The sequence below is a fragment of the Schistosoma mansoni genome, chromosome 2 (genome assembly GCF_000237925.1).
Source record: "Schistosoma mansoni strain Puerto Rico chromosome 2, complete genome".
In the NCBI taxonomy this organism is placed as follows: Eukaryota; Metazoa; Platyhelminthes; class Trematoda; order Strigeidida; family Schistosomatidae; genus Schistosoma; species Schistosoma mansoni.
Window position 1 is genome coordinate 5,833,471 of NC_031496.1, and position 23,041 is coordinate 5,856,511.

The following is a 23,041-nucleotide window of genomic DNA, read 5'->3' on the forward strand; positions in this document are numbered from 1 at the left end:
GAAATGAGGCTATATCGAGGCAATACGCACAGTATGCATATATGCCAATAAGAGACTGACCAGTTGCATTCCTAAACATCAACGGTAAGACTCAAACAAACAGTACTGGGTGATTACTTATACTTCAATTTTCGGTAGCGTTAATAATGACATTTGAATATTATTATTCTATTGAATACAATGTAAACTATTATGAGAACATAAAAAACAGAGACATTTTTCAACAATAATGAAAGAAATCACAATAATGCAAAGTTTTAAGATCCCTTTTTTTCTTGATTCACTAACCTTATATCCTTTTTCTTTTAAATGTTTTGTAAGGTTAAATGCAATTTCTTTCTGTTTATGACTGTAACTTATCATTATATGTTCAAGTTGAGTAGAAGAATTTGAGTTGGATTCATAATCTGATGAATTTTTATCTAAATTATAGAATTAAAATAGTAATACAATATCAGGAGGAATCCCGCGTACATGAGGACTATATATATAAGCAAACGGTGTTATTTTCAATTGTATACTAATTATTCTAAACTCTTACAGGCAGTGATAATAAAAGGTATGTGTGGAAAAATTGACATTAATCAAGATAATTCATGAGTTAATGACAACATCAGAATTGATTACATAAATAGTCATAATAAATACAGAGTTAATGGATGCAGTGATGTTTCAAATGGGGATAAATTACATAATAAAATGGATAAATATTTGAAAAAATGGAATAGGTCAGGATAATCTTTGTAACTACTAATTGTGTATAAATAATTAGTTAAGAGATACAAGTGAAATAACCAATACATTATAAGGTAGAGAGAATTGAAAAAGTTGTTAAGTTTTCTTTGATAAAAAAGTGACGGAGGTATTAGAAAATCATCTTGGGCGGAAAACCTCAGATTGTTTCACTGAATTCTTATAACTCTCATTGTGAAAAGAAAGTGCGAGTGAACTTCTTAAAAATGTAAAGATACATGGCTCATTTACCACATGGTCACTGATGGCCATGTGTGTCAAAACACAATTGCCTGTTGGCCTTATTTGACTATTTCTAAATCAAACAAGCGGATGATCACTCTTTTTGGGTAAATTATCTAGTAGTACGACTGAGAACGCTTTCCTTACATGATTAACTGAATTCACAAATAAACAGATAAGTCACTAAAGTAAGTAGTTTATCGTCAACCACAATTATTCGACTGGAAAATCATAGACAAAGATTACTCAAACAGATCTTTCTTATAACACCTCTGATTATTTTGTCACTCAAGATATCACTGGTAATACTGTCGTTGGTTTAGAGCTTATTAAAAGAAGAACTCCAATCAACAGTCTATCCCTCTGACTCTCAATTTGTTGTTAATGGTAGGCTTTCGACGGGCGAAATACCTAGCTATTATAGGAAAACAAACACAAACTTTTAGTAGACTACAATAACCTTTTTACCACCTGACTGATGAAATTGGGTCAAAATAGTATGAATCTAGGAGCAAAAACATAATAGTCTAGATTACAGTATTTTTAAATTAGCATACCAAATTTAAATAAATTACAATAAAAAAGGTATTGAGAATGATACCATCTAAGTTACCAGAAAACTAAGAATAGAAAAAGATCAGTGGTAAGGGCAAATAATTCTTGGTTAAATATGAAATAGTTGGAGGTTAGGAAATGAACAGTCTATTTCATTAAGAACCTGTTGTAAAGAAAAACTTTTCTACTAACAGAGGAAAATTACTTAAGACATCATATTTTGCTGGAGTAGGTATTTATATGTGGCTTAAACCATGTATTCACACTACATCCCAACGTTCATCACAGTATATAAAAAAATGAAATATTAAATTACCATGCAGTAATAGAAACAAACTGGATGGCAAGAAATTAACCACATATACAAATAAAATAAAGCAAACCGAAGTGAATTTTCATAGGATTTCACAAGACATGTTATGAAATTTAATCTTTTATCACAGGAAAATTTGAAACCTTTTTTGCTATATACATACTTCTAATTATCAAATTTATAATCAAAGTGGTAGATTTCACTATAAATACAACAAAATAATTATTTCAGTCATGGGTAGATATAGAAAAATGTCTGACCTTTTTCAAAAGATTCCTGATAAACAATAGAAATCTATAAATACCTCTTCATTTTGCTAATGTGGTTGCGAAATATAAGCGTAACGAACACTAAAATAAATTATATTTCAGCTAGATGCTTATATAGGCTTCGTGTTCATTGGGTCTTATATTGATTATTCAATGTATTTAACTAAGTTCCGAAACTTTTCCTTTGTATCTCAAAGACAAAAGTTGCAAATATTCCAACATATTACCATTTTGCACTCACTATTATTTTGGCTGTTTCAAAAGAGAATTCACCTTATTCCAGATTAAATTTCGCCTGTTCATTTTCCGTGACTGTTCAAGAATGGGATCTTGGATTAAAAACTTCTGACGATTTGTTATATTACTTAGGCTCTTAACCGATCTTAGTTAAACAGTTATATTGGTTGTAAAGATAGTGCTTCGAAAAAAAGGAAGATATATATATATACTAACCTTGACTCATCTGCCATAAGATGCTATTAAGTGCCCTTTTTATATTACTTGAGGTTTCAGACTCTTTTGTTTTGAAAAATGCATCTAAATCCTTCAAAACGACCTCAAAGTCTCTTCTTATTCTGTCTCTTATTCCAGAGTTGAATGTTAATTTCAACAAGAAAAGTATAACTTCTTCTAGTACCTTTCCTTTCAATGTCTTTATAGTGCACTGAATGCTTTGTAGTATTGGAGACTGACACAAGAACTGTCCGTTTTGATCATTGGATATCAAGAGTCTCAGACCTGTAAAAATAATAAGAAAAGGAACACAGATTGTCAACATTCTGACGGCCTAAGTTTCGTTCTCAAAGTAAAACTGACGAATCGATCACCCAGTAGCATCAACTGACTCCCCCATTGATTACTGGTAAGAATCGCTTCAAACAAATTTTATTGCGACGGTAAATTTAACTTTTTTTCACACCAAAGATCTGTTCGTGGTTGCATTGTATATTTTTTGAGAGTTGTCCCAATATCTATGGAAAGTTGCAGTGATTTTGACTTTGACCAAGTTAATGGTATAATCAAGAATTATTCACTGTGAAAGTATGATACATTCAGCATGAACACGATGAAAGTTGTCATATCGTTCATGGTTCATAATTATTGAAACCAACAACTGATAAAACAGTGACCAAAACAATGAATGTACGAAGGAGGAAAGAAAATACTAAACAGTTAGATCAACCCAAGTTTGCGACGATATTTATGAATGGTCGAATTCTATTTTTTAAAAGTTCTATAGGTGATCAAAATCATCGTCGCTGTAATTTCGACAACCAGTTTCTAGGTGATATTACGTACTTGAATAATTAATGGTTTATTTTATCCTTTCAGCAAATATCAATATTACCTTTTGGTCAAAAGACCCAAATTTATTTGTGAGGCGTTATGCATGGAATCTTATTTTATTTGGGATCTATGAAACTGTTATGAATTATTATTTGATTTCTTTCTAATTGTTTATGGATTATGAGATTTGTGCCTCTCTTTTGTGTAGCCTATCGTTCCTTTTAGATCAATTGAAATTTAATCGTATCAGGATGGTCTGTTAATCGCTTGTGCTTTTGTAAAATTCAACGGTATACCTTGTATCATAACAGATTATAAACTGTTACAGGTAATTATTGTACAACGTTTAGTAGTTCTGTAAAGCGAGTATCGACCATGTAATAGGTTGCAGACAAAAAATGTTCGAGGCAACCTATTGAGAAATGACCATCAAGTGTGGGAAATCAGTCGTAGAGTCGATAGCATTTCACTGAAACGCCTACCGTATGAAATAACGATTATAGAATACAATGCTGTAGGTCAATGAAAATGCATAAATTCCCAAAAGAAAAACACACAGTATTCAATTAGGATAAACAATTTTATAGAGTTGATAGATGGAATAACTGCTGAGATCACTTATTCAAAGAAATAACTGCCAAACGTCGAACCAGTCTAGCTTCTTCTTTACAAGACCTTTGGATTAGTGATTGAGGGAAAGTAAAATATACGAATAAATTAAAAAACAAAAGATTTTCATACAATTTTTTAAAGATAGGAGTAGATACTTGCGTGTTCATTATAAATGAAGCCATCTATGACACTTAATTATATCTGTTAAACTGTGAACAATATGACAATAACGAAAGTAAGTAAAACAGGTAAACGAAACTATCCTTTTAAGATTTCTTCACAAGAGTAACCATATATCCTTGTGGAGGGGTTCTTGAGAGCAGAAGCGAGCATGTTTGCCAAAAAATTTATATCTTCGTTTACCTCAGGTATTAGCTGTTCTTCTTCATTATAAATGTACGCCAAGCTTAGATAGGAAGCTATCTAAAAGAAAATGGATATCAGTTATTATCGTACCTGCAAACTAGTATTCGTAGACTTTGCATAGTATATAAAAATGTCTATAAGATTATACTTTTTGAGAGCAGAAGATATTGTTGGGTTTTCGTGTTGGAGCATGTTGTAGAGGGTTTTTATGATTATTTCTACTACCAACGTGATTTTCTAAGAAATAATTTAAAATTAACTGTGGCTTAAATTTCTTACCTTTTCCTTACCATAGGTTCCGTCGTGAGGCAAAATAGCTTCATAAATACGATATATTTCTTTCAAATAAGCATCTTGCATTGAAATTTTCTCTGCCAGTAATTCACTTAGTTCGAGATAATTACACAAAGTCAACTGAAATGATGATAGCAATTCAATGTACTGTTCATTAAAAGATTTTTCCCCAACACTCAGAGGAGCGGAAGGAATATTCTCCCAAGTCGATAAAGATCTGAGTAAGACGATGTGGATAGTCACCGCTTGATAACACACTTGAAGCTATCCAAAGTCTATAATCTTCCACCACGTTTTGAGGATTCTCGATGGCGAAAAAACTCCTGTCGAAAAGGTGAATGATTGATTTGAACTCATTTGAACCATATCCTTTATCTAAAGGGGTTTTACACATATGGTCGATCACCCTGATAGTTAGAGTCTTGACATCTTCTATAGATTGACCCATGAATCAATCTACAGTGTTTTACACTTTGTTTGTAAACGTATGTCATCCATATCATAAAACGTCAAATTGCTTGATCTTAAGGCTGTTATAGATCTCAAACTTTGCCATTTAGACAGGTTGATGCATTATATATGTACGTGAAGCGAAAACAAATTACCCTTTTATTATTAGCGCGTGCAGTCACAGTGATTAGTATACAATCTCCAATATCTAGAAACAACTTTCTTACTTATGTCAATCCTCGTGATTATATCAATACTCCTAATGATACTATATCCAAAATCCAATATCTTTCTTACGATGTAGTAATAACCCATCGATTTCTTTACGCTCACTCATTAAACGGTATTATATAACATACATAATTTTTCGGTTGTATATACTATATATATATACATAATAGAGTCTTTATCACAAAGTATTTCGGTAAGTAAGAAGGTAACCGATAACTAAACTAACATATACATAATCTGTGTACAGAGGAGTTTCGGAGTTAAATGAAATGTCTTTTAACGTAATTGGAATCTGTGCAACATTTTAATTGGAAACATGTTTAAGAATATAAGATAAAGCGGAAGTAAATGAGTGGATAATGTAGATTATAGTAAGCTAGATAATAGTAGGTAATTTGTGAGTCGTTCGTCAGACACAGAGAGTCCAATCGGGTAATGGTAATGGTAATCCATAAGTGAGTGTGTGTTGTCAAATCTCCCCTTCAAGCCGTCTACTAAGAGAGATATAGCCACTCTGGCTGAAAGCAGCTTCTGAGTGAGGGCAACTCCCAATGATAAAATGTAATAGTGTGCCTGGATGTTTTCGTCCTGATGTGCATTTCTACAGGGATCATCTCGAGAGGCGTGGTAGTGATGTTCTAGTAGGATGCTCGTGTTAGGGTGACTTGTAATACTTGATGTTTTTTATAACCTTGTCACATCAGCTGTTATTTTCCTATACCTCGGCGATAATAATCTCATGTACTGGAGTTTGTTTCCGTATGAGTTTTGTTTTAGTTCTATCACCTACTTAGTACTTTGTCTAAGAGATTTATGTCTCTTTTGAAGAGAGAGTGAAAGACAACACTGTGTATTTCAAAGTGAGGGCTTGAGCATATTTTAAGGAAAGTAACGAGCAAACCTGTGGAGATTGCATTTTTTCATAGAGGATGTAATTCAATCATGTCTCATGGAGCAGAATGTTCATAACATGGTGTTCTAAGCAAATTTTATCTAACATGTCGTTAGCAAGTATTAAGAAACAGGAGTGAACCAAGGATTGTTTCTTCTGAAACTCCTGATATTGAGACTTTTTTCAAAATTGAGAAATAATACATGGATCATCATCTTATGGTCTCAACAAGTCGTCTAGATTTCCTATGCTATGAGTAGATTGAACACAAACGACCTTCCTTTCCTGACGTTGTTTTTCTGCATCAATTGCTTCTTTTGCTCATTCATTAGCCTTTTTCATTACTTTTGACAGTATTAGGAGTAATGAGGCTGGTTTGTGGCAGACTTGATCTTTTTTATCGTACCCTTTGACGATTGGATAAAGTGGCCTGTTTCAATTTTCTTGGGAGTTGGTGTGAATCTAGCGAGAGCCTGAACAGGTCTCAAGTTGGTGTGCTGATGGTCTGAGCGCATTGATTCAGGATATTAGGTTAGATGTTATAACATCATGGTGACTTTTCTGGATGAAGAGGTTTCTGTCTTTTTAATGCTAACTCGAGAGTTATTCGGAGAACACCCTGACTCTCAACAGGCAGTAGATTTGAGGTTAGTTCCGGGTTTGCACGTTCCTGGTTTAGCTGATCTTTAATGTAGGCATAAAGATCTCTACCATCTCTAGTTTGGTAAGGTCTTTGCCACACGGCCTATTGAAAGTAAAGATTCTTTGATTTGTAGGCTTCTCCTGATCATGAATCTGTAGAGATATACGAAGTATACTTGAACTTTGGCTTCCACTTTGGACCGAAAATATCTTTTATCGCTGAGGAGTTACCTGTTTACAGAATGACATTGTGTATAATATACACGATGGTGAAAACTAAAAGCCCGTTAAAAAACTCTTCTACATGAGCGTGGATTGTCATAATTTTGGTGTTTAACACGGAGACCACGTTAATTCCAGTCACATTTATTTTCAGTCTGTTAGTATCTCAGGAGCTAACCATTTTAATGGTACGTCATTACTTGGGCACATCACGATATTTAAAAATACTAGAATCATCCATTATAGGACTACAATTCAATGTCAAATCGTCTAATAACCGCGAACCGATCAACTCAACTTATGCACTAGCAACAGTCACAAGAGTGACGACTGCACAAACCACAATGCCTCATCCTCTATCTCTCTCAAAACAGAAGATAGATTGAGTATGGCTACCAGCTCACTGCGGAACAAGATCGTACTAAATCTTTTGGAGAAGCCAAAAAAAGTTCGACGCATTTAACTTACAAACTACATTTGTGCACAGGTATATAGATATTTCAAAACACACAGGATCATCAGTATGCAGTCATTTCAAAATGAAGCCATTCCAGTGTTATAAGCTAACTTAATATTTCTAGACACCACTTGAGTCATAATTCTTTAGAGAGCTTTAGACCTTCTGCAGCGGCATAGCTCAGCCTCGCAGACTTAGTCATTCTGTACAGCTTGTCCTTACTCACGTCAAACATATAATTCTATCTTTAGCCCAAATGTGTTATTCAAAGGCGCTCGACGATAAATTACTGATCTTTACGACGCGAAGAGTTAGGGAAAACAATAGTGAGACCGCCTCGTAAGGTCCCATAAATTAGGTAGGCATATCATGACAAATCTATAATTTTATGGTTAGGTCTATCCTTATAGCAGTACTAAAAACGAACCTAAACTGTACTTCTGTACCTCTGTTTCGAATTAAATACTTCATCCCATTCAACGGTGACGTTGTGCATATTTTGGATGTTGAGGGTGCTGTTGCTACTCATTTCAAGCTATTGTTTCAATGCTAGTGTCAGCGTCCGTCGCTCTTCTTCCTTAGACATCATAACTGACTCCTATTACAAATCCCCAGAAACATCACTGATTAACTTCTCATACCCTACGTCACCTGTTCACAATGATCCACAACGACTCATCCTTACCCTCACAAGTGATCACTAGGCCACCTTGTGATCTACACAATTACATTATCCTTCAACAGCTTTTCCATTGCCTTGCCAAATTCATACTCTTTCCGTAGTCAGGTGCCCTATCGTTGGTTTATGGCCTACTTGGTTATTCGACGCTGGATTCTAATTACTTGAACTCAGTGCATACCTTATATTTCTGATTTATACTCTGTGTAGATAGTTATGAAATGTACAAGAAACGCTAAAATTCAGTTAAAAATGATGTAGTGAACGAGAACACACGTGGGGACAAACATAAGTATTTGAACACAAAATTACAGAACATATTAGTGAAACCGAAGAACCATACATAAATACTTCATTCGCAAAATATCAATCCATTATCTCAAACTCGACTGTTTCTTTTGCACATATCAATCAATCGTCTCTGACTTCATTGCTCATGCATTTTCAAACCAATTGCTGGCCCATTTGACTTGACTTTTCTACATAATGCCACAACACATACCGAATATATTAGTCTTGAATTTCTAGCCAGTGATCACAAATACGTAGACTGTGAATTTATTGCGCGAAACTGCTCTTGCACTTCTACTCGAGCAGAAGTTCCTACAAGTTCTTTTTGTTATTCATTTGACAGTGCATACATAGTCGTCTATTCTTATTTTGTGCTCACAAACTATTTACGTATTTCGCGTTTCCTTCACTTCTATTCCCTTATTTTCTCCTTATCCTTCTTTAAATTCAACTCCATATTCTTCCCAATTACACAGAACCTGATCTATTATTATTCTATTGTCACAATTACTTTTTTGTTTTTCCTTTATTTCTGCTTATTCAAATATGGTAAACGTTATGCTAACATTATTGGAACCTGTGTATTATTGCATTTCTGAAGAAACCCGAAATGGTTTCTTCACAACACTTTTGTACACATAAGATGTTTGTGAATATTAATAATAACTTTGTAAACACTGATTGGTCTTACTCAAAAACTTTAACGCGTAGTCTGAGTTAGAATGAGTAGTTTCCCAATACTGATGTTAATACCACAGAAGATTTTCTACATTTTACACGAAATTTGTCCGGAACTAATAGTCTCAATTAAAATAAAAACTATCTGTCTGTTACTGTGGTTATAGTCCTTTCAATCTAAAAGCTAAACTGAGGAAGCTCATCTGGACTATTCAGCTACTCTAAATGTTCAATCAGTCTTCAACAATATTTAAAACTTTCATCAAAGGAATTTGAGGCTGAAAAAATTTTTCCCGAATTAGAAATTGAGAATGATTTTTAAACAGCTACTCTCCAAGAGAAATGTTGTGTCCGACTTAGTATTTCTACTGTCTGTGACCCTGGCATACCAATGTTCAACCTTTCTTTTGATTTTAGCACTTACTTTGGAGAATCAAAAACCATATGTATTATCTAATGCCTTCAAAACGTATTTAGACTGGAAGTAGACCATTATCACCTGAATTAGCCACACTTTCGTCCCGTCTATAACATTATTACGAAGGCATATGACAATCATTTAAATAGGAACCAGTTGACCGTATCTTTGCAACATGAATTCATTCCCGAAACGTTATGCTTAACCTGTCATGTAGAGTACTTTAATTATATAATAAACAGGACGAATGAAAAGAAACTAGTGGTGACCCCTTACTTCTCCCCTAAAGCATTTTTTTAAGTACATTACATTCCTACTACTTAAATTAAAGGTATGTGGACCATCAACGTTAATGAGCTATGTCGAATGATTGGAGGCCTACTCGAGTTAGACGGGAACAGTGTGACGAACCAGCTAACTTCGAAGTCACACATCGCGGTCAGCATCTAACGTGGGTTACCCCTTCGACATATCAAAGTGTTATGGCTGTTTTGTAAAGTGTATAACACAAAGGGCATGATTACGTAGACATATCAATAAGAATGAGTACAGAGATGTTAGTGAGAATACTACCGCATGGGCCAGTCCATGGAGTATGATTAAGTGATGCGCATTTATTGTCCTTGACTTTAACAAGGAACGATGATCAGTTCGATATTCAGTGACCCGACTGCCGGATGATTTGACCAGGACTCAGTAAGATTTATTGTGACATGTATATTCAGTGATTTTTTGTAATGACAAAATAAAGACCACATATTTGTCACACTTTATATGTAACCACATTTATATTCAATATCCATTGTTTCTCTGTATCAATGTCAAAGAAACGTATATAATTTTTTGGTAATACCCAACATACATACACTACCGCGATTCTGGAAATATAAACGCTATCTCCGCCGTCTATTCTTCTGCTTTATTGGCCAAGGCACTAGATTGAAGAATATAATAGTATTATAACATCCTTTTAGGCTTTCCCGCATTAAGTTGGAGTTTCGGCCCAGATCATTGTTATATAATACTATCGGATTTAATCTCCTTCGTTTTGTTGTTGGTGCCACCACAAGCAACAACAAATTTAAGTTCAATTCAAATAATGATTCACACACTTGGATAGCACTGTATTCATACAAGCTAGAATTTAATATGAAGAAAAATACGATACTGATTGATTTCATCCTTTACTTATATTTCGAACATAATGAGAAATCGGAATAATATATTTGTAAAATCTCAGCGAATAAATTTGAAGTAAATCCAACGTTTCGCCTAGCAATGTGGTCCAAGCAAGGATAATTCCTTGAAAAAGCTTGGACGAGATTGCCAGGCGAAACCTTGGATTTACTTCAAATTCCTTCACTGAGATTTTACAAATATATTATTCCTATTTAATGTCTTACATCAACTCGGCGCTCAAATACTGTGGAACTATTCGCTCTAATTTAGACGAAAGTTCTTATATAATGAAAAATCATTTTACCTTCTATCATAGAAAATGGAACTTCATCACAGATATATGATTTGATCAGGGAAAAAAATGAGACCACTAATGACATTACATAACACATATGTTCCACTTTCATTTCATTTATAGTAATGAATGTTTAAACAAAAAAAGAGTGTAGAATCTTTTTTCTGGACAAATAAATTTATTTGAAATAAAATACACCTAAAATTAAGAAAGAATATTGAGAAATGAATAAAACAGAGAAGATGATAGTACTTTTGGTAAACTATTATTTGAATGGTTAGAATGTAGTTCATAATGATTGTAGTTTTACAAAGTATATACTCCTCCCCACAGGAGTGATAGATCTATATATCTATCTATCGTTCAATTAATTAATGAAAAGAACAAAATTTGGTTATGTTTCAAAAAATAAAGTACAATAGATTCTCTTTTTCTAAAAAGTATAAACATTCTAAAAGCATGATTTGTGCAAAACTGTAAGTGTGAAACTTTCAACATTCAAAAAAATTGAAATAGGAAAGAGGTAAATAATAATAAGAAACTTTTAGTAAAGATTATAAATTATGAAAACAAATTATGCAATTGATAAGCAATTTCATCTTCACTCTTTGAACAAGATATCTATATCATTGTGAATAAAAATTAAAAAAAAGAAAACGATGAAGTACACATATTGCAGTAATTCATAAATAAACAAAGGCAAAGACAAAGTCTTACAGAATGTACACTCATACAAGTGTATTAACTTAGAAAGCTTTAGTAATTAAGTTGATATGTTTTGAAATGTCGAACTTTTTCATACTTGAAATCATAAGTCAATTGAAGCTAGACCACCATGGAAAACATGGAAGCACTGCACGGCCGTCTCGTCCTATTATGGGACTCCTCAGAAGTGCGCATCCATGATCCCGCATTCGCGAGATTCGGACCTAGGACCTACCAGCCTCGCGCAGGAGTACTTAACCGACAGACCACTGAGCCGGCATCCAACGGTGTTAATGTCTAACTTCAACCAACCCAGGATGTTTGAACAACCTTCGAACATTGTTTAGAAATCTATTGAAAAGCAAAAAGCATTAGGCATCTCTTTTATCTGAGCATACAATCCCTAAGAGTGTTTTATATGACTTTAACAAACGCAAAACTCGGGATCTTTGACTTGATCTCTTTACATAGTTGTTACGACTTTTATGATTGTGTCGATATATACTTCACTGTAAGCGTAACATTTGAAATTTTACAATGTTTATACTTATTCTAATTAAATACTATGACATTAAAAGTATCAAATGTACCATAATGTTACTTGCTTTAATGTTCGTACTCACAAAGTTTCCTCTATCTTCTTAATCGTGTGAATTTATCATTGTTAAAACTATTGATGTGTACTACTTATCATTGTATTCGCTAGCTGTAAACCGAATTTTTCATTAGATTTATCATTCATTTGTACTGAAACTTCAGCCTACATGAATAATAACTCTGACCATATTCACATTTTTACATTGAGTGAAAATAATGTATTAACGACAAGAATCAACAATTTGATAGCTTGATAATGAACCTAGGGTAAAGCCCATCTACTTAATTACGCTCTGATTATAATAGAAGTATAAATATATATTTTTGAAGATCCATATGGACTGATACTTCAATCACTATTTGCTCTTAGCTACTATGGTGACTTTAATAAATAAACAAAACATTTGTTTGAATAAAATTATTTATCCTAAAAAGCAAACATGTTACACCCATGAAAGTGAAATAAATTACAGTCTATGTATATATATAATAAAAAAACTGTATTTTAATTATACGGAAAAGCTCGAAAAACCGGTCCTATGATAAACAATTATATTAAGGGCTGGGGTAGTTTCAATACTACAAATATTAAAATTTAACTAAATAGTTGAGGAAGACTAACCGATAATGGTGAAACAAAATGATGCGTCTCATCAGTATTATGTCGTCTATGTACTGGTTACTATGATTGAATGTAAGTATATTTAATATAATCACAATGATGTAAGTAAGGTGTATAACACATATAACTTGTCTAAGTACAGATTATATAATGTAGAGAGAATTCTCTTACTATTGTGATATGTATCCAGTTACAATAATTAGATTTGGATCGACAAAAGGAGTAACTGACGTAGTATCCGTTTCGTTAATTATCTAGAAATTAATACATGGAGTTGGGGCCTAATGTTTAGAGAACTTCACGTACAGGCAATACATCAGTGTTATATCCGAGCAAAGAGTAAATGAATGGTAACTGTTAAAGATTATTCATGGACTATTATTACATATATTCTCAATGGACAACTATATTACATGTATATTCATATTCCTTTTATTATAAGCTTCCACTTGAACGATTGGCTACTGCAATACGATTCAGCATTCTTAATTTATTCTCAATTTTTTAGTTACAATATTCTATACTGACAGCCACTTTTGGCCTAACCTCGTGTAATTATTATTTTCCATTTTATGATGTTATTAAGTCTACTCTGCTTGTATATAAACTGAGTATGTCTTAAATATACGATTCATACATTGGACTTAACGGGAATGGCTAAGCGAAGAGCTATTATATCGGGAACCAATATGAATTTAAAGTTGACTCAAGGCTGATAGTGCTAATTGATATGTCAGGAGGAACAAGGTTATATAAGTTAGTGTTCTGATTGACGATTTTGTCACGTGATAATTCATATGACCATAAGTCATAACTCTACTTCATCTACTTCTGTGCGGTTGGGTAGAATTTATAGTTCTCGCATGGAAATTTATGGCTCATAGGTGAGTACACCTACTTGTACGGAACAAATGTGTTACATAACTAACTTACTTATGTAGGTATGAATGATGAGATGTTGATTATACGTATACAATTAACCAAGAAGAGTGTTCAAAATATGTAATGAAATAAAAGATTACTACAACAATAACTACAACATTTTAACAACACATGAAATTATGATAAAATCAGCCATCATCAGCAAATAACCAGACACAAGTGTGTATATATTTTACTTTACAAAAGCATTGACAAATTAGGAATTCAAAAATATGAAGCATAAGTGAGCGGAATAAATGTTTACCACATCAGAAGTTTAACCACGAAAAATACAGCTGAACTGCAGATAACTTGACTACGTTACAGTTATGTCAACTTAGTGGAAAACAAACAAACTGCTTAAGTCATTGTCAAGATTTCAATCAGCCGCCAACTTATCGAGGTTAAAGTTAAAAATTTAATAAAAAGAGAACGCGACAAAAATCAGCTTACACGGCATATTTTTTTTGTAGATTCCAAAAATTCAATTAAACTTTCCTCAATTTCATTTTTATGACATTGTGAATTATCTCCTGAATGATCATGGTCGGAAAACTTATCTTCTAATAAAATAATCAGTTTACAATTTGAAAACTAGAGAAAGAAATAAGTTTTGAAAATGAAAGATAAATATATTAGTGTTATAACGTATCAATTTCTGGGGCCCTTATAATATATGTATATATATGTCCAATGATATAGAAATACGTACGAGCAGTCTTGGGTGCTATTCGGTCCTTCCTATCTGCCTAGCCCAGCCGTTAAGTCCAGAACACAAATAACAGCCTCGGCAATATGAATCATTATTTACAAGCATACTGGGTTATATATACTAACCAAACAGACCACACATATCAAAAATAGAAAAATAACATTTGTACAGTAATTGGCCAATGTGGCTGTAGCTAGGGGGAAAGTAATCAATAATAATAGTTCCAAGGTCAAAATAAAGGTTATGATACGAGGAACACGGAACAATTAGGTCACTTATTTAACAACTATCCAATAGGAATAGGCGTATTACATTTGTCCATAAATGGACCTCAGATTTACGATTCATAATTCGCCAGGGGATATAACAATTAGTATTAATAATAATACAAAACATTTGGTAATTATCATTACTTACAACAAACAAAGACTACTGAAATCCGGAAGTTGTGTACTAAAAGTAACAAACACTAACTTCTGTATATTACTGGCAGCAGGTATTCACATGGTATTTAATCTTTTCATACAACATGTGATCAAACAATAATGTACATATCGTATACGATTGTGGAGATTGTTGAGTTTTGACTGATATCATGAATCAGTCAATGTCAGAACACCACTGAAAACCCGGAAACACTGGATAGCCGTCTCGTCCTAGTATGGGACTCCTCAGCAGTGCATATGTGTATAGTTGATCAGTCAAACTCAAAGTGACAGTATGACTGTAACATCTAGGATGTATTAGAATTATAAGACTCATAAAAATAGCATCACTGGGAACCTGTTACCAAGTTGTATAATTATATAATTAACTAAATTCTGAAACTATATTGGATTGAAGATTAGAAATATACTACACGAATGCATGTAAAGTACTTAATAATTTATTTGGAATTTTCTTATTCGATGGTAGCCACTATCAAAAACTTTTCTAAAAGTCGATTAAAATTTTTATAATAGCATGAGGCGGCCTGCTTGAATATCTGGGCCACCTGTTCCTGACATCTGGATATTTAAACAAGTTGTCTTTTTGCTTGTTTGTTTTAACATATCATTATGCCAATTGGTCTCATAACCTATTCAGGTGCGTTTGTGAAAAGTTTACCACATTTCGCTGTACAAGTTACAAAACAGCCCAATCAGAGACATCGTGGTTGCTGCCTATATACATCCAGAAGAATATACATTATTCAGATGCCGCGTTCTGAACTGCTAACGTCTAACCGGCGACCACTCAATATTTATTGCAAGGATCGATCAAGAAATAAGAAAATGAAACCTGTTGAAATGATTTGTGCTGAGTATTCTGTGTTGTACCAAAAATATAATATTGAATAAGGCCACTAATAATAGAAAAGTAATAAAAAAATATTATTGACAGCATAATATTTAGCATTGATTCATTCATTCATTAGTCGGTTTTTCATCTTCACTTAGTATTATGCATTTACTAATCTGAACAATATTCACTCGATAGTCATAACTAAAACAAAATCTGGTTCTACAGCTTCCTATACATTACTTTCAACTAGATAACATCAGAACAAATAGTACTAGGATATGAATTCACTTAGTTTATCCGTTACAGTATAACTTTTGAGCAGATTTAAGTACTATGAACTGTAGAAATAATATAGTAACAATAATCAGAAAGATAAAACATTCAAAACATAGTTTAGGAAAAAAGAAAAGGCATAATTAACGAGACGATGGAACTGAAGATCTAGAAAAAGATAAGCAGTGAATAGATCTGCTCCATTATGATTGATCTTGAAACATATCACCTAAAAACTTCAATCGTTGATCGGAGTTATCTCAAGAACTTCTGCTAATTAGTCTGCATCTATTAAAATGGCTTAAACCAACAGTTAGTGCTGTCACCGATTAATCCTATTTTGGTTTTTCCAACAGTAGCTTTCTTCCAACTTACTCCTACATCAACTAAAACCGTTGAATGTCTTTAATTTCCTGATGTTTCTTATTCACATTACCTATTATATCTACTACCATTTCAAAGACCAACAAATAAACGTAAGCATCATCATTAAAACATAAAATACTGTATACAAAGGCGAACATTTTTGAAAACACCAAAACAACTTGAAATTTCATAACTACGTAACATACTTTCAATGAATCATTGTATGCTTCAATTTCTTTAGCTTGAGCCAAACTATTTGGTATACCATCTATAATATATCCTGCTTTACGTGTTCTGCTCATCTCCTCTGTAATAATTTGAATTAATTTCTCCAAACTGAAAGTATTGTCTCCGTCTAAATTGACTGGATCTGTTATACTTTTCATTGAAATATAGTTGTAATTACATTGTTTCAATATGTGTTTACAATACAATCGTCTTATCTCATCACAACTACCTGTCAAGAAAACAGTTAGTAAAAACAACAATATATACGGCAATTGTGAAGAAAACTTTCAAGTATACTAATAATTAATTCACTGAAGTTAAGCTTCCATTTCAGATTATTACAATATGTTCAAAAATCGACTTGCTTAATACAATTACTTACTTACGCCTGTTACCCCTTGTGAAGGAGCATAGGTCGCTCACTAGCATTCTCCATCCAACCCTGCCCTGGACAATCCCTTCCAGTTCTCTCCAGTTAACATCCATCCTTTTCATATCTGCTTCTGTTTTCCAGCGTAATGTGTTCTTTGGCCTTCCACGTTTGCGCTTCCCTTCCGGATTCCAAGTTAGGGCTTGCTTCGTGATGCAGTCTGGTGATTTCCTTAGTGTATGTCCTATCCACTACCAACGTCTTTTGCTAATTTCCTCCGCAGCTGGAAGCTGGTTTGTCCTCTCCCATAAAACGCTGTCGCTGATAGTATCCGGCCAGTGAATCTTGAGTATTTTGCGTAAACAACTGTTTATAAATACTTGTACCTTCTTGACGATGGATGTAGTAGTTCTCCACGTTTCAGCTCCGTAGTGTAGGACTGTCTTGAAGTTTGTATTGAAGATTCTCACTTTGATATTGGTTGATAGTTGTTTTGAGTTCCATATGTTTTTCAATTGTAGAAACGCTGTTCTTGCTTTGACAATCCTCGCATTTACACCTGCATCAGATCCTCCTTGTTCATCAATGATGCTTCCCAGGTACGTGAATGTTTCCATCTCTTTCAGAGTTTCTCCACCAAGTGTGATTGGGTTAGTGTTCTCCGTGTTGTATTTGAGAATCTTGCTTTCACCTTACTGGAAATGCCCCATACAATAATCAACCAAAAACAATCTGTTTGTTTTCAACTTTAGTTATTGATGTATTCCTGTCTGAGCTTTGATGATATAAATTAATCCAATTGAAAGAAACCTACCCATAAATATAAAGCCGTATCAAGACAAGCAACGTTCTTTTAATTCATTCTTTAAAATAATTAAGAAAATTGAAATGAAAACTATATCATACTATAATTAATAATGGTCCTCTTTTAAAGTACAAATCATAATTTTGACGACAAATAAGACCAAGTCCATCAGATTAGATTATTTTAGTACAGTAAGATTTCCTATTTAAATAATATCTTTATAGAATATGAAAACCATACATCAAATACATTATTTACACATTTTCCTTCAGCTGTTCGTCACATGATTCATGGTTCTTCCAAATCTGTTGTTACTTTATTCTCTCTCTGTTTCCCTTCCTGTTTTTTTCTGTTCAACCTTTTAATGGCAGGCATTCCATTTCCAATATCTGCTACATAATACTTATAACTGTATGCACAAGTAGCATATACCACAGTAGTGAGTTAGGTAAAATTCTTTCAAATTCAATAGTGTGTGGAAATAATTACGAATGATGAGCAATAAAGTAATTAAAAATGAAGGTGAAAAGTGATTCTAATATTTGAAAATATCAATTAGTAAATGAATGAATAAGAGGATGTAGTCATAAAATAGATAGATTACATGACACCTGTTAGGTGGTTGGACGTGATTGACAAGAAACTGTACTTGACCTAGGTTTCGTGTTCGTTGTGGATCAGAACTGATCCCCTTACTGAGCTCTAAAACCTCTTCACCCAGCTTCACATTCTGAAACGTTATTACTGAGTTATTCAAGCTCTAACTGATCTCCAGTAGGACTGAGATGTTTATACTTGATTAATCAGTGAGCAGTGAGCAATAAAATGTTTGTCTAATCCATAGTACTTATCAAATTTTTCCAGTGTTGTAATGGGGTCACCAGTCTAAGCGATTTGGTATCCGGTGTATTGTATTAAGATGCAAGGTGATTTGAAATAGTTGGCAGAAAACTATCAGCTCAAACAGATGAGCAATAACGTCTCAGACTAAAAAAGATGGATGGTATTGGTCAAATCTCAGTGATCGATCAATTGTATAGTTAACATATATAGGGAGAAATCACAAAATTTCAGATAAGTCAAATGTTAGTAACGGTTGTTTAAGAACAAACAGATTGTTAGAGTTATTTAACAACATATATTAAAGAGTAAATCAGTAAAACCTCTGATAAAAGAGTAAATAATTTCATACATTTATAACCCACTTCAAGTGTTAACTACTTTGAAAGTTAGGATGGAAAGAGCTGTTTTACAAATTTGCTATGAGTACTAGGGTCGGATTTTTTTTAATAGATGCTGATGGCTCCATCATGCAAAAGATGTATTTGTACAATATGTGGCATAAACTTTAGTAGGATTTGGTGAATGATGTGAAGGTGTTTGTTTACGTCCACCTAATTTCTCGTATCAATCGAGTCAAAGGGTATAGAGCGTTCGGTTGACCTGAGCTGTTATTTTTCTTAGTCAAGGTGGGCGATGTCTAGAAATTCGGTTAAGAACTTGTTTAAATGTGCGCTCATCTTGACTGGCTCCACGGGAACACTTGAATCAGTAAATCAACATGGATGAGACGGAAAGGTATGACCACACCAAAATATGGAGAGTCGGATTGTTAGTTAAACCTTTATAAATACAGGCACTTTCATGAATAAGAATACTGTATAAAGAAAACTACTGTTTGAAGACTAAGTATTATTGACTAATAATGAAGATAACAATAAATAAGTTAAACCAACTTATTAAAAATTTAGAGTACATCATCAAGCCAAAATATGTATTCATCATACTACCAAACGAGAACACAATGTTATCTTTTGCGAAACAAAATCAAAATATAAATTATCCAATAACACTTAAATTTGTATAATTTACCGATAACAAAAATAAATTTATATTTGTCCAAATCATCGTTTACAGTCTTCTCCGGACTTCCTATTGTGAAAAGACAAATTAAATAGGTGACAACCGGGTATATATAAATAATTCATAAAGTACGGGTTAATGTATTTGATTCTGAGTCACAGTTTAGACATATATGTTGAAGACATTATTGAGATGTCGAAAATGAAGTAGCTAAGGTAATTAACCAATTTATGAAGACCAGTATCTAAACTATAAAGTCATCGTTTTAAACATGATTCATTGGACGACATTAATAAATGAGAATACGGAAAAAAGACACAAGTTAAGTATACTTCGTTGTTTTAAAATATTAGTAAAAACGGTAAAACTGTTGTTTTCTATTAAATGATAGTATTTTTGAGAATTATCGACGGCAAACAAAGACATTTCAACATTTACAAAATCAATAATTAAGAGTCAATCATGTTACCTTCCATTATACACATGACAGTACATGTCTATGGTTGCTTTTTTATAGTTGAATACTATCAATCAATGGAAAGTGAAATAAATCTCTTTTCATTTTCATAGTGACATCTTTTTGATGTTTTTATAGAAGACAAGATTAATTGTTATGGGACCCTCAAGGTCATCGCAGGAGAATGTGACAATAACGTACTGTATTCTGGATAAATCAATTCAAGCGCATACATACAATTTCGTCAGATGTCTTTTGAATATTATTGATAAAATATAAGTTATTCAACTACAAATAGTGCAAAATATGGCACATATGTGCATCGATTCTATTCGCTGCACCATATTAGTACATTGAGATGACATTATTATGACAAATATAAATTAATATAGTAACAGTGTAATTGATAGTGGAAAACATCTAGGAGGAAAGAAGAAACTTCAGGAATAAAAATCACAAAAAGGTTTTAAAACCCAGGATATAAAGGAAGACAAATATTGAATGCATCTGCACCACTGTTACTAATTTTGAGCCATATTACCCAGGATTACTAACTGCTAGTCACAATAATCGCGAGGATCCAAGCCTGCTCTTGCCAATATGTTTCACTTTGCCAGTCAATGACTTTATTAACTAATGTCACATGCTGGATTGGTCACTTCAATAAAATGTTACCAATAATCAACGTATCATAATATGCTGGTGAAGAGCGAGAGATATCAGACCGACTTTGATATTTAAACTAAGGCGTGTTGGATTATTACGAAGAATGTTCTGGTTAAAGTACAAGGGGTGTTCGTTATTTATATATGCAGTTCTGTGTTGAGATGACAACTGTATTACTTAAGTACTTCAAAATCTTAAATTGGCTGACGTTAGACGCAATGTTTTTAATTCTTACTGTGTCATATCCATTACTTCCAGAGTCTTTTTTACTTACTTAAAGAGTGGATAAATATTGAAGTGAATTTTGACCAAATGTTTTATCGCAAGCATCTGGAGTTTTCCTCCTCTTTCAGCTACGAACATTTTCAGTGTTCTTACTTACGCCTGTTACCACTCGTGGAGAAGAATGGGGAGCTTCCATGATTCTCTATCGAACTCTATTCTGAGTATTCCTTTCCAGTTGCTACTCATTCTTCTGATATATCCCTCCAAATCCTGACGCATTGTGTAGCACATGCCGAAATGTCTCAGTAAACATCAAATGTTGAAATGACGACTCAAGTGAAAAGTATACTAATCTATAGTCCTCACCCACTAAATGAACAGAGAAATAATTGGAAAGTTCTAGATCTAACATACTAAGGGAATATCTATAACACTGTAAATAGCTTTAGCCATGAAGTTTGAAAGTGACCCCATACTTTATTACTGCTCAATTTCATTTGTTCTTCATTGAACTATATTTTTCTCAAATTTCCAGTGCTTTATTCTATTATCATCGACTAGTACTGTCATTTTGATTTTACAAAATTCTGTCTTCTGAAGTTTCCTTTTATTATGTTGATAGAAAATGTTAAAAGTTAAATCAGTGTCCATTTGAACCAATTTCTATATTGTTCATGATAATGACTGATTAAGTGATCGAGGGAATGACTAGCTAACTGATCGACTACATATTGTGTACAGATTCATGTTCAGATATGATAAACAATTTTATTCCTAAAGAAAAACGAACTATACGATAAAAATAATGTTTTTTTTGTTATTGTTAAAAAGTCCTGTTCATATTCACCTTCTAAATTATCCAATTTCGATTCAATCTGATCTAATGAATTCTGATTGCCTTCAGGTGTGATTATTAATTGACTTGATGGAGAAGAATCATTATCTTTTGTTACGCTATCTTCAAAACTAGTTTCAAGCGATTGATCATCTATAATGAAGAATATAGATAGGATAAAATTCTTAAAAAAATAATTAAAGTCAATAGTTTTGTGAAACATTCTTAAGTGAAAACATTATTATACATAATAAGCAAAGATGGATAGTGGCTAGCAGTGGAATCCAGGATGCGCGTTTCGTCCTACTCGGGACTCGTCAACTAGATGTACCTGCATCTCAGAAATGATGTTCACTCTGAGACTCGAACCCAGTACCTTTCGCTCCAAACTCCATCGCGTTATCCACTTAGCTACTGAGTCCTGATAGCCACTTGCTTGTGCAATAGGGTGAAGTATGAATTCGCACGTCCTGGATTCCACTGCTAGCCACTGTCCATCTTTGCTTATAATACTTGTGAATAAGGTTATATCGAGGCAATACGCGCATAATTACCCATATGCCAATAAGAGACTGATCAATTGCAATCCTAAAAATCAATGAGAAGATTCAAACAAACAATACCAAGTGAATTCATTAATATACATATCTGTTGACCCGTGCAGATCAAGCTTATACATTAACAAAGGAAATTAATTAAAATTGGACCAATGAAAATCTTTCGTGAATTAAGTGAATAATCTTGCTGATATTAAGTATTTTATGGTAAATTACACTAACGCCAAGCTTTTAGACTGACTTTTGTGGATGACAGCCTCAACGTTTACCTCAAGTAGGATTTTTTGATCAGAACAAAAAGTGAATTATGAACTCAACTAACAGTTATTATATAAATATGCTATTAAACGTAAATTATTCAAAATGACAGATATTTTGAGTATATCAGTTGTAAACAATAAAATATCACCATCTAAATAGAAATAATATATTTGTAAAATCTCAGCGAAT

The 23,041-nt window shown here is 33.1% G+C and overlaps 2 protein-coding genes across 2 annotated transcripts in view; both read right to left on the reverse strand.

Moving 5' to 3' along the window:
* The window catches only part of Smp_121580 (hypothetical protein), a gene marked incomplete at its 5' end in the record, with an annotated part of 11,542 nt that extends 6,423 nt beyond the window's left edge, over positions 1-5,119 (reverse strand). Inside the window, 5 exon segments of the mRNA XM_018795465.1 lie at positions 2,566-2,899; positions 4,375-4,434; positions 4,468-4,614; positions 4,657-4,824; positions 4,829-5,119. Coding sequence (XP_018649775.1) covers positions 2,566-2,899; positions 4,375-4,434; positions 4,468-4,614; positions 4,657-4,824; positions 4,829-5,119 — 1,000 coding nt within the window.
* Positions 5,120-6,919: 1,800 nt separating this feature from the next.
* Smp_194530 (hypothetical protein) overlaps positions 6,920-23,041 on the reverse strand; it is a gene marked incomplete at both ends in the record, with an annotated part of 52,625 nt that continues 36,503 nt past the window's right edge. Inside the window, 5 exons of the mRNA XM_018795466.1 lie at positions 6,920-6,988; positions 14,404-14,544; positions 16,792-17,042; positions 19,861-19,920; positions 22,047-22,187. Coding sequence (XP_018649776.1) covers positions 6,920-6,988; positions 14,404-14,544; positions 16,792-17,042; positions 19,861-19,920; positions 22,047-22,187 — 662 coding nt within the window. The remainder of the gene's footprint in view (positions 6,989-14,403; positions 14,545-16,791; positions 17,043-19,860; positions 19,921-22,046; positions 22,188-23,041) is intronic.